General features: G+C 40.4%; 1 protein-coding gene across 1 annotated transcript in view; it reads right to left on the bottom strand.

Moving 5' to 3' along the window:
* Positions 1-2,381: 2,381 nt before the first annotated feature.
* The window catches only part of GLDC (glycine decarboxylase), a 74,849-nt gene continuing 64,707 nt past the window's right edge, over positions 2,382-12,523 (bottom strand). Inside the window, exons 22-25 of the mRNA XM_011367716.2 lie at positions 8,153-8,248; positions 5,149-5,321; positions 3,683-3,763; positions 2,382-3,178 (exon numbers count right to left, since the gene is read on the bottom strand). Coding sequence (XP_011366018.1) covers positions 3,035-3,178; positions 3,683-3,763; positions 5,149-5,321; positions 8,153-8,248 — 494 coding nt within the window. The 3' untranslated portion in view covers positions 2,382-3,034. The remainder of the gene's footprint in view (positions 3,179-3,682; positions 3,764-5,148; positions 5,322-8,152; positions 8,249-12,523) is intronic.

Genomic DNA, 12,523 nt, shown 5'->3' with positions numbered 1-12,523 from the left:
TCTAGGAAGCATCCCTGAACCTGCACGACATCTGAGCCAAAACATCTATCCCGGAGCCCTGGGGGCCTCTAAAAGCGCTAACATCTCAGCTTCCAAACTGCTGGTCCCAGATGGCTTCTTGTACCCAAAGTGACACCTACCACCCTTTACTTGGATGAAAGGCACCTGTTTTGTCCTTAGAAAAGCGTGGCCCCTGTATGTATCCAGAGGTTTTTATGAGGTTCCCAGAGGGGGCCCTGCCCTCTCTCACACATGCCTGCGAGGTGAGGATTGCTCCAGGAGTGGCCTGTGGCCTGTCCCAGGGCTGTGAGGAGGCAGAGGGGATGCCCAAGTCGTAGCGATGTGTGTGTGCATCTACCTCAGACCCTCATCTTCAAAACTGCTCAAAAGGCACATTCGGTACAGCTTTGTGAAGGTACCTAACTGTAGAATTTTAAAAAGTTATAGATGTTATGTATATTTTGTCAAGAAAAAAGGAGGGAAGCACCTTATGCAGAGGCCCTGTCCTCAAGGCCTGGCATTTTGTACTAAGTGCTATCAAAACTCACAGAAGCCATCGGAAACACTGTCTCTGTGACAGTGTCCCTCTTTGAGATCAAGGATCATTCCTTTATTTGACTCATAATTCTGTTTGTTGACCACGTACTGTGAGCGAGACCCTGGCTCAGTATTGGGAATCCAGTGATGGACAAGACATGGGCCCTGCTCTCAGGGAACTTGGTTGGTCTAGTGAGGCAAAAGCAAAGTGAACAGAATGATTACTAATTGTGCTGAGGGCACAGGAAGCCAACTGAGTGCCCAGATAGAAAATAACAGAGCTCATTTCACGGAGCTACGTGGAAGATGTTGAGGAGATGCTGAAAGATGAAAAACAAGCAGGAGCCGGCAAAGCAAAGGGCAGGGAGTGTTCTAGGTGGAGGATAACACAGGGGCAAAGCCCCAGAGGTGGGACAGTCAGGCACAGGCATCTGGTAAACACAAGAGACTTAACAGTGAGGGAGAAAGTTTACTTTGACTCTCTTAATCACCGGTATTTGCCTCTGATATATTCGAAGGTCAAACAATGGATGACTCAGTGTGGAAACAGCTTTGGCACTTAACCACTAACACTTTACAGTCTGATGAAGAAAGAAGAAAAGAACTGCTGTTTACCGCGATGATTTGTTTTCATGTTTATCCTTCTGCAGAAGGGGCTCCTCCGTGCCCTGGTGTCTAGCCTGTTTTGAGAGCCTGGTTTGCAGCTCAGAAAGGGCAGCAACCATGGCAGTGAGGTAGCCGGCTTTGACCAGTGGGCACTGGAACTGTTCAGCCTGGGTTCAAGTTCTGGCTCTTTTCTCACCAGCTGTGTGACCTTGGTATGGGGCATCTCTCCATACCATCCCCCTCATGTATAAAAGTGGAATGTTATGAGATAATATATTTCAAACATTTAGAATAGTACCAGACACCTGAGACATACTCAGTAGGTATTAATCACTTATGTTAAAAAAGAACCATGGATCCCATCACTTCTCTACTGCCTAGTTAGGCTGAAATAAATTGTTCTACAAACTTTTTAAGTGTGAGAATAAGTGGATCACTTGCAGAGCATTCAGTAGAGTACTCAGAACTTTTGTCCAGATCACTATCATAATAGCTTGAATAATAGTTGAGTAAGCTGTCGCATAAGAAACTAAATAGAGCTAGAGCAAGTGCTCAGTAGCTATCAGGGAAGAAAATCAAGCATTCGCTATTTCTAGGGGAAAGTTGTTTGTGGCACAGGTATGCTGGTTGCCTGCCTAGTCTTCCCCTTTGCTTTAATTAACCAACTCCCGATTTTCTTTGGGGCAGTAACATGCCCAGGTAAAAGACCTCCCCATAACACCTTGCGTTTAGGAGTGCCCAGTTAAAAGTAAGCAGAAATTACTGGGTGGAACCTCTGGGAAGGCATTTCAAAAGAAGCTGACTTTTGGAATCTGCCTTTTGTCTTTTGTATTTTTCCTCCCTTTTTTTTCTACCTAGAATGGGCATGTGATGACTGGATATACAATAGCCACCCAAGACTGTAAGGATGAAGACCATTTGCAAGGAAGGCAGAACAGAAAGGTGAAAGGAGCACTGGCCCTTGGCTTCTTACCTCTGGACTTACTGTTAAATGACCAAAAATAAACTGTTTGATTAAACTTTTGTAGTTGGGCTTCAATTACATGTGGCCTAACAGCAATTCTAATAAAAAGGGCCAAAGTGGCATTCACTGCTAACCAAGACATACACACTTTTTTTTAGTCAAAGATGAAATTGATAATGTGTCTGGCCTTTGGATTAGGTGTTCTCATTACCCTTAAAATCCTTCTGAAACTGTACATAGGAATAAGGCTGAAAAATGGACCAAGAAGGCATTCTTCAAATTGAAATGCTTTTATTAGAATACTAATAATTGCAGATACAAAAAAAACAAAAACAAACAAACAAAAAAACCCACCACACATGAAAAAAAGAGGAAAACACTCAGAAATGCTATTATGGATTAGGCAAATTAGAGTAAAAAGATTTCTGCAGCGCATACAAAATGTAAACATTTGCCCTGGGATTTCCCACAGATGGCATAGTCTGTAAGGACTTATTTGGAACAAAAATATGTCTATTGATTCTCTAGTACAGCGTCTGCAAATTTGTAACATTGAAAGTTAAAGTTCCTAGCACACTCAAAATTTTCTATGCAAATTTGTAACATTGAAAGTTAAAGTTCTTAGCACACTCAAAATTTTCTATGCAAAAAAAAAAAAAAAACTAAAAATGGCTCCCAATCAAGGCAACTTAAACATCAATTGTTATATGTGGAAGCAGAGGCACCAAAGCAAATCGATGTTCAAATGATGAGCTTCCATTCACTATGCTAACTGTATAAACAGTTACCTTGACAGAGATTACAAAAATATAAAAAGAGTATATAAAACCCCCAGTTGAGTCTGGGGTGGAAGATGAAATATTTCTTGCTTATCAAATGCTCAAGAGAGAGGCATCAAATCAGTCAGTTGAACTTAGGGAGAGAAGACTAAGAAGAGGCCCGCTTCTGTTCAGAAAATGGAGACTCGTAAACTTCCATGGGTGGGCAGGTACAAACCAGGTGCTGATCTCCATAGATGTCATCAATCCGGGCAACGGTTGGCCAGAATTTGTTCTCCGGTTTCACAAAGGGCTACAAGGGATAGAAGATGGAAATGATCTGGGATATTTTGAGAGGTTTCTCTTGGTAGAAGAGATTGCAATGATATCCCCCAAAGCCTACGACACCACAAGCCCAAGTCTTCAGGAAGTACAAGAAGCCAAAGCCAACCTCATTACTAGTCAAAAAAAATCCAACTTTTGACACTTGTCCCCACCACATCAAACAGACTGCCGAGCATCTCCTTCAAAAAAGAATCAGAAAGGAAAGAAAGATTGCATTGGGGCCATCTCCCTGCTGGATGATGGTAGAAAACATCTACTTGACAGGGACCCCTATTTGGTCTGACTTCAGAGCTCCGAAAGTCAATTCCTGTGCTCTGCACTCCTCGTCATGACCCGCATTTCACAAGGTGTCTCACAGAGAGTTACTATAATAAAGAGACTACAGAGTGGGAGCCCCTCAGAGCAGGCAATGGCCTCTCGTACTCACGTGAACACCACCAGCTAGCACAGTCACCTTCAGAGGAGAACTTACGAGTGGGAATGCCGCCACCTCTCTGGAATACGGCCGACCCCAGTGGGAGGATGTGACACAGGTCAGGGAGTGTGGAGACATCTGAGACAGACAGGGATGAGAGGCAGATCAGAGCAGAACACCACCTTCTCTATACTTCACCACAACCAGTGAGCTTCTAACAGAAGCCCGCGGACAGAGAAGGCTGTTGTTTTGATTCAATTTAAGGGGAAGGAAATTTTGGTAGAAAATTTTTTTATTGTGAAATATTTCAACTATCAGAAAGTTATGGTAATATAATAAGCACATCTACCACTTAACATAAACCACTATTTTGCCATATTTGCTTAATCTTTAAAAATAAAAAACAGATGTAATTGAAGCTGTCTATATATCTCCTCTCCATCTCATTGTTTGCTCTCCTCCCCAGTGATAACCACTATCTTGAATTTGGTGTTCACCATTCTCATGTTTTTATATTGTTACTGCATATATTAATAAACATCATATAGCGTAGTTTGGTACAATTTTAAAACCTTGTATCTTATGAGTGTTATTCTCCACTTGCTTTTGTAACTCAGTATTATGTTCTTTAGATGTCTGTCATTTTTAAAAATAGCCTAAATCCTAAAACAGTCAGCAGTATCCAGAGTAAAGAAAAATGATAATGACATTAAAAACAATGGTATTGTCGCCATTCATTACCCTGTCAAACTCACACTCAGTAAGGAGCCTGTACTCCACCTTCAGCCAGGCAGTTTTGGAACTTGCCTGAGCATCTGAGACCTGTTATCTGCCTTGAAGCCATAACCCAACACATTATTCTCAGTTCATGATTCCATGGCTTAATAACATCCAGACCTAACAAGAAACTTAGGGCTCTGACCAGATATAAACTGAACATGTTTTGAAAGAGGCAAGGTAATGCCTAACAAATTTTTCTCCAGCATAAGCCATAAACATTGTAAAGCATTCAGGCCAAGTACCAACCTGGTAACTGTTCTAAGAGGTAACTGCTCTCATATAAGAACTAATCTTTATCCAGAATTAGTGAGGTAAATAATCCCTAGTAAGTGCATCAAACAGATACACAGAAGGATAAGATTTCCTCAACTAAATAGAGCCCTTCAGCCTCACTAACTCTGCATAAAGATCAGTTCTTACAGTCCTTCAGCCTCTACTCCCTCCTTTGGTACACAGTTGGGTGTATGTGTGGGTGGGTGGGTGCGGAGCGGGGATAACTCCCACAGCCCAAAACCATTACACAAAGTCAAAGCACATCAGGAAACATACATGTTATACTTGAGTAACTGCCGCTATGTTCAAGAAGCTAAACTTTCAAGTAATGAATGCATCATCTTCTCAGAAGAATGGACTTAGACAAGAATATCACCTTCTAATGAGCCTTCAGGGGTTGCTGGCACTCTGACGGGACACCATTTTCTACTCTAGGGGATATACCAAATAAAGTACTAGTGCCTACATACCTTCAATGGATTGACCTGTGGGTCAATACGGCCCTCCTCAATGTCAGCGATTTCCTGCCTGATGTTGATCATGGCATCACAGAATCTATCCAGCTCTGCCTTATCTTCTGACTCGGTGGGCTCAATCATGAGAGTCCCTGCCACCGGCCAAGACATGGTAGGGGCATGAAATCCTGCAAGGGAGACAGGTTTACTAATATATGTATCTCAGCATGTTTATGGAAGAAAATCTTAGGAAATAATCTAACAGCCAGCAACAAGGATCAGTTAAGCAAATTTTACTGGTTACCCATATAATAAATATGCAATCATTAAAAGTGTGTAAATTAATATTAAATTGGGTAAATATTCAAAAATATTAAGTGAAAAAAGCAAGCTATATAATGACATCCCAATTTATTAAAAAATGACAAAGTATTTTTATATGTGTATATTTTATGAGGGAAGATGCTTTGAAGAATAAGTACTAATGAATATTTTAAATAAGAATAAATACTAAAAAAATACTAAAGAATAAATACTGAAGAACACTTTTCTGGGGTTATATCCAGAAAATGAGACTGGGATTTTTATTTCACTTTGTGTTTTAGAATCTTTCTATAATACTCATGTATTAATTGTAATTAAGAGAAATTAAAATATTAAAGCCTATCAAAAGCTAAATAATGTAACAAGCAGTAAGGAACCTGGAGTGAGTGTTATTGTCCCATCTTACAGATAGGAAAACTGAGACTTGGCCAGTATGTAGAAAACCTTTGCATTGAATACAGGCTGAAGGTGTTTCTACATTTTCATAAGTTTTCACATGTAAGATGAATCAACAAGACCCACGGTCAAGAAAGAGATTTCCTGGACAAAAGCCAAAAACAACTTTTGCTATTTCCTATACCTTTTCTGTGAAACTTTAAAAGATGAAGAACAGCTTCTATGTTGGTATACCTGTCAGCTACATTTGCCCTAGAATGCAATGGTTCCCAATTCTGGTGCATCATTACATGGGTGTTTTAGAGTCATGCCTACATACTTTAAAGGACTCTCTCTCCTCAACATTTTATTATAGGAATTTTCAAACATACCATAAGTTAAAAGGAGTGAATACCCATATACCTTCCACCTAGATTCTACGATGATGCTGTTTGCTTTATCACATATCTATTCATCCATCCACCTTATTTTCGATGCAAGATATGTTGCAATCATAAATACACTTCTCCCTTAAACACTTCAGCATGCATATCATTAACGAGAATTCGATATCAGTTCACATGTTTTTGTGACAAAATTGACATACAGTGAAATGCACAAATCTTAAGTGTACCATTTAATGAGTTTTGACATATACATAAAACTGTCATCCAAACCAGAAAGGGATTTAAAAAAAAAAAAAGAAAAAAAAGCTGGTCTCCTTAAGTCTGACCACAAATCCATGTGTGAGCAAATTCACACATCTGAATTGTCTTGGAAACACAAATTCCTGAAACTCAACCCTGATTCAAAAAGTCCAAGGGAGGGCTCAGAAATCTGAGTGTTAAAAACCCCAGGTGATTTCAATCATTAGTTATGTTTGGAAACCTCCGTCCTGTGCCCCATACTTGTCTGGTAAGACTGATCCATGGGGTGCTTGTTAAATATACAGATTACCAGGCCTTTACCCGTGGAAATTCTGATTCAGTAGGTGCGATTAAAATCCAGAATCTGTGTCATCGTTTTCATTGTTTTTTAACTTAGCCATTCATTCATGCATTCATTCATTCTTTCAATTATTAAACACTTGTTCTGAGTACCCACTATGTCCCAGGCTTCTGGAGAATTCTGTGCTGACAATCGCTCTATCAAACATCAAAATAATGTCCAGGTTAGAGATAGCAAAGGATTTGGGAATACTGGGTGATAACTTCAACCACCACCTTCTTCTTAGCACCCCCCTCTCTCCTTGCAAATGCTGCTACAGCCAGCTGTATGATACAGACAATGCATCCCCAAAGGGAAGATTTATCCTGAATCGACCATCACTCAGCCATTAGCTGGGAGGCTGAGTCAGGTTATAGGAACAGCCAAGGAGATACTGAGAAGGTAATTGCTAATTTCATTAATGAAACCTTTCTCCGGTTTTTCCATTTATTATCAGTAAAACTGATAATAATGATCATTAAGATCATTCATTGAAGAGAGAATGAGTCACAAATGTGGGACTCCCATGATGATGCAGTTGTGAAACTATTAAATTACTAAAGCTTTCACTTATTAAAAGAAATCATTCAAATCATCATTAAAATTTAGATAGGACTCCATATCCATTGAAAGGCAAAGTTCTCCCCCACTTAGCCTTTCTGAGAATTGAAGAGTCTTTGATATTATTATAATGTCACTAAGAAAATGTATTTTAATAAGGATTGTGCTGAATGAACATCCACAGATACACAAAGAGCCCGTGTCTCTTAAAATCCTTCAAAGAAAATTGCATCATCTCTGTGAAAACATGTGCCTATCCTTTCATCTCCAGAAGCAGCTGAAACAGCTATGCCGTAACTGAGATGGTTGTAAATCTAAAAAGCCATTTGTCTCTTAACACTTCTACAGGTTACCTGCTCCACTTCCTCCCTCATTACACCAACTTACCTCTTCAGAGACATCTCTGTTTATCAAGAGTGGGACAGGAGTAAGAATTTACCAGAAACATGGGAAGAGAGCAACAATCATTTTCTTTGGGATTTTTAATTTTAACTATGTAGACCACTTTTCTTGGCTGCATGGATTCAAGATGCATGATGTAATATCTTTTCAAGGGCAGCACAAATGCAGTCATATGGGAGTTTTTTCTCTATCACTTTGAGGGTTGCCTAGAACCCTGGGCTCTCCACTTAGCCTATGGATCAGTTGCCTATGGTGCCTGCACATTTGGTTTGTGCCCTCCAGGAAATGGTCCACAGCCAGCGCAGGCAGCTGCATAAATGTCAAAAGCCCGAGTTACCCTACAAGGGGTGGATCACATGGGGCTACTCACCATAATCCTGAAGCCTCTTGGCCACATCCACAGCCTCAATATTTGCAGACTTTTTGAAGGGTCTTGTATCCAAAATAAATTCATGAGCCACATAACCTGTTCAGGAAAATGGTTTCATCTCAAGATTAGCATCAGCTTATTGTTGAACCCAAGGAAATGAGCAAATAAATCAGCTTTATAATGCACATGAAAATGCGTGGGCACTTGGTAAATTTATATTTGGAAACAAAGACTTCATCTGCTCTTATTACAAATAAAAATTTTTAAATTTCAGGCCGATGAGTCCGATCCTCAGTGTGTAACTCTCCCAGGCTCCAGGAAGCTAACGGGAGGTGGGACGTCGGAGACAGGGCACTGGTGGAACATTCAACAGAGATTCCTGTGGATGAGATTATTTCTAACGCCGAGGACCTAAAATCTACCAATCATCACAGACCTGATCCTTTTCTACAAAATACTTCTAAAGCTGAAGATGCATTGACACTCTTTTCAGTAACTTTGCCCTCGACATCAAATAACTGTTTCTTCTGTGTGTAGTAAATATATACTAAGCATAAGACACACAGAATTTTACAGAAGTCTTCAAAAGGGCTTTTGAAGTTTAGGTTTCACACCAAGAATTAGAAATAGAGGCTGTCAAACAGCACACCACCAGTGGCAAGGAGTCGATGAGGCCAAAGTCTCTGTGGGGGTCAGTTCACTTTGTTCTAGTTCATAAACTGATTGCCTCTCTATGCCCAGACTGCCATCTTCCCAGCGTGAGCTGTTGGCCACCCATCCATCATCAACAATAAACCACAGAGTATAAGTCAGCATTTTCATAATAGATCAGCGCTCCTGGGGGGGCTTCCCAAATTCCATGGCCCGTGCGACTGATGAATTTCCTTCGAGGAAAGTATCTTAGCATTAGACAATAATGCACTCCTTCTTAACCTGCTTTCCTGACTTTCAGCAAACAATGAATCTATTTACAGACACTTGGAGCGGACAGCTCAGGCCTGCGAAGAATAGCTCCAGTCATTAACGGAGATAGTCTATGGACTGCTCTGCTTCTTATGTAATGAATACACATGAAAGGATTGGTTTTGTCTGAAAATGAAAGTAGGAGAGCCTGAGACTTTGAATATACTGTCACTGCATATTTATTTTTAAAACACGCTTTCTAACAATGATAGGGATTAAATTTGTGAGGAGTGTGATTCAAAAGTAGAAAGCTGTATTCACAAGTAGGTAAACTTGGCGGGGAAAGTGCCAAAAGGAATAACCAGCTGGAATGTTCAGGGAAAAAAATCATGAGATTATTTAAATTCTCATCAACAATTAACTCCAGGAATCCTCGATGACCTACCCCATTTTGGAAGCCCAATCTTTAACCTCTCTTCTCTGAGCCTCTGGCAGCTACCCCTAGCATTGTGACAATGACACAAGGAAAAAGCTCACTGATCTGAAGGACGCTCAGCCAGCAGGCGGGGAGGGGGAGAGGGACACATGACAGCAGAGGGGAGTTGCTCTTGCTGGTGGGCAGAGAGCAGAGTCTTAAGGCCCCATCAAGCCCAGCCCAGCCCAACGCGGCTAATACCAGGACTTTATCTGCAGAGGCCCCTACCACAACCAAGTGGTTTGGGAAGAGCTCCATTTTCAAATGAGGTTCAGATGTTATTTTCTAAATCCATATTCTAATGCATTCGAATGGAAACTAGTGGAATTTCAGCACTGCTCGTTCGAGCCCTCTCTCTCTCTTACTTGACCGCTGAAAGGGGTGAAATTTAAACTTGGTGGCTGTTGGAGGCCAGATCCCAAGTTGTTCATCTTTGCAGTTTTTAAGGAGAAAAGATATACAAAAAGATACACAACCTTCTATGGCATATGGTGAGTCAGGGCACTCTGAAGTAGAAATTGTATAAACTGACCAGTGCAAGTTTTAATTTTTACTGAGTAGTTGTTTCCACTGGGTCGAACTGTGACTACAACAGAATCTGAAAAGATGCCAAGTCAAGGGAGCAAGGAAGAGAGAGGGTAGGATGGTGAAAAAGCAAAATACAGGTGGCTTGGCTCTCTGCTTGGAACACCCCCCACCCTCCGATGTTAATTCTCTTCTGAGGCTGAAGATGACATGGGGACACGCTATGGAAAAATAAGACTTCTCAAAACTCCCCTTGAAAGCAGGGTCCAGACCTTACTTATCCCGCATCCTCAGAGTGGCTGCATAGAAATAAATGGACCTCACGGGCTTGGAGGGGCAATCGACAACACTCAGTCAACCTCTTCAGTTGCAATCCAGGGACCACAACTAACAAAAGTTGAAACTCCTGACTGGGATTGAGGTCAGGTAAACAGGGCCCCTGGCCTCAGGGGGTCACCGCTCTGCCGGGATGTGAGGGCCCAGCCTGAGGCCCATGTCCGCCCATAAAGGCCACGAGGAAACCCCTTCTCAGGAATTTCCAGAGTTAGGTTTATCCAAGGTCAAAAAGGGACAGGCATTTAAGAATTTAAAACATAAATAAAACATTGAGATACTAACAAAGTTGTCTACTCCACTGACAGGAACTGCATTTAGAGCAAAAAGTGAGCTTAGCCTCCCCCCACAAGAGAACACATCTGTGAATTTTTTAAGTTCCTCCTTGCAAAATGTATTTTACCTAAAGTAATTCCTTTCTTTCCTAGTCTAGCAGAATAAATACTAGTGCGGCTCCCCCATCTCAATTCTTGCCCGTCACTTCCTCGCTTAGCAAAACCGTAAGCCTCAACAGTTTAGCTGGTATTTTCAAATCTCTCAGAGAAATGGCCCATAAAGGGAAGCCTGGAATTCATTAAAATTATTGCCTCATAGTCATCCACAATTCCAAAGTCTTATTTAGAGCTAGTAAATAGGATTAAGATGAATAACAGTCTTAAAATATTGCCATTACCATTTTGGAATACAATGCGTTTAAAAACATTTCTATTTGGGCCCTCGGGAGGTACAGTGATAATTCTTTTCTAGGCCTTAAAATGCTAAGCCTCAAATTATAAAATGAATGTGTTTACCAGACCAAACATGAGACAATTTTTGGTTTCATGAACTTTGGGATTGGTTAATAAAGTCTATAATCACTGATCTATTTCTGCTTAGGATGAGAAATAGTATTCATTATTTAATTCTGGGGTAAAATGTCAAAACAAATGGAAATGTCATCTATCTTTCTGAGCTGCAAATCCCCTAGGACTGGTCCCGGCTCTGCCCAAAGCTGTCATTTAAATGCTAAGCACCTGGCAGCCTGGCAGGCACTAAGGCACACTGGCTTGTTCACTTCCTTCTCTCCCAGAATGCTGCCCGCTTCCCCACATCACATTCATTCTTGCTTTAAAGAACTAAACTTTACATCGTGCAACTCTGTGCACATACTGAAAATCACTGAATTGTACATTTTAAATGGGTAATTTGTACGGTATGTGAATTCTATCGCAACGAAGTTGCCAAAGTTTATCTTTAGGAAGCTTTCAATATATATATAAAAAAAGTTAAGTTAGAGAAAAAAACCAAAAATCTTGTAAATTAAAGCAAAAATATCATTTTTCACTCATCGAACTGGCCAAGATATTTTAGTTTTGGTTTGTGTTGCTTTTTCATGCTCACTAGGCCCTGCCATGATAGTCACTCTCATATGCTAACAGTGTGCAATAAATTAGTACAAACTCTCTAGGGGGACAACTACGCCATATGTATCAAGAGCTTAAATGAATTTGTATCCTCTAAGATAATAATGTCTCTTCTACAACTCTAACCAGAGATGTTTTTTAAAAAATATCTAAATAAAGAATATTCATTGCAGTATTGTTACAAATGCAAACAACTCGGTAGGGAGGAGACCCAATAGAATTGCTTAAATCACGGTATATCCATACAATAGAATGGACGTATCCAGTTTCAAAGAACATTTAATGACATGGGAACATGATCACAATATTAGATAAAGTTAAAAAAATAGGATATAAACTGTGTAATATGATCTCAACTGCCTAAAAGTAAGATGAAAGGGATTACAGTAAAATTTTTCTAGTGGTTACTACGTCTGCTTGACGGAACCATGGATCATTCACATTTTCTGCCTCAGGCTTTTCTATTTTCCAAATTTTCCATTTTGAGCATCTATACATTACTTCTATAACCACAGCAAACAAATACTTAAGCTGATCCTGAAGGCCACTACAGAAGCAGGATACATTTCACAGCGCAGGAGCTATACTTGAATTAATTAGCAGCTCTTGCTGCTTCTTTAATTCCCACTTCAGAAGCATTTTATTGTGTTGCTTAGAGACATATTGCTCGCAACTTTCTTTCCTACTCTCTGGGGAGCATTCCTACCCAGAGCTGCTGGTTATTTAGTTTTT

Source organism: Pteropus vampyrus, unplaced genomic scaffold (genome assembly GCF_000151845.1).
Source record: "Pteropus vampyrus isolate Shadow unplaced genomic scaffold, Pvam_2.0 Scaffold136, whole genome shotgun sequence".
In the NCBI taxonomy this organism is placed as follows: domain Eukaryota; kingdom Metazoa; phylum Chordata; class Mammalia; order Chiroptera; family Pteropodidae; genus Pteropus; species Pteropus vampyrus.
Note: the sequence above shows the minus strand (reverse complement) of the source record. Positions and strands in the feature narration are given on the sequence as shown.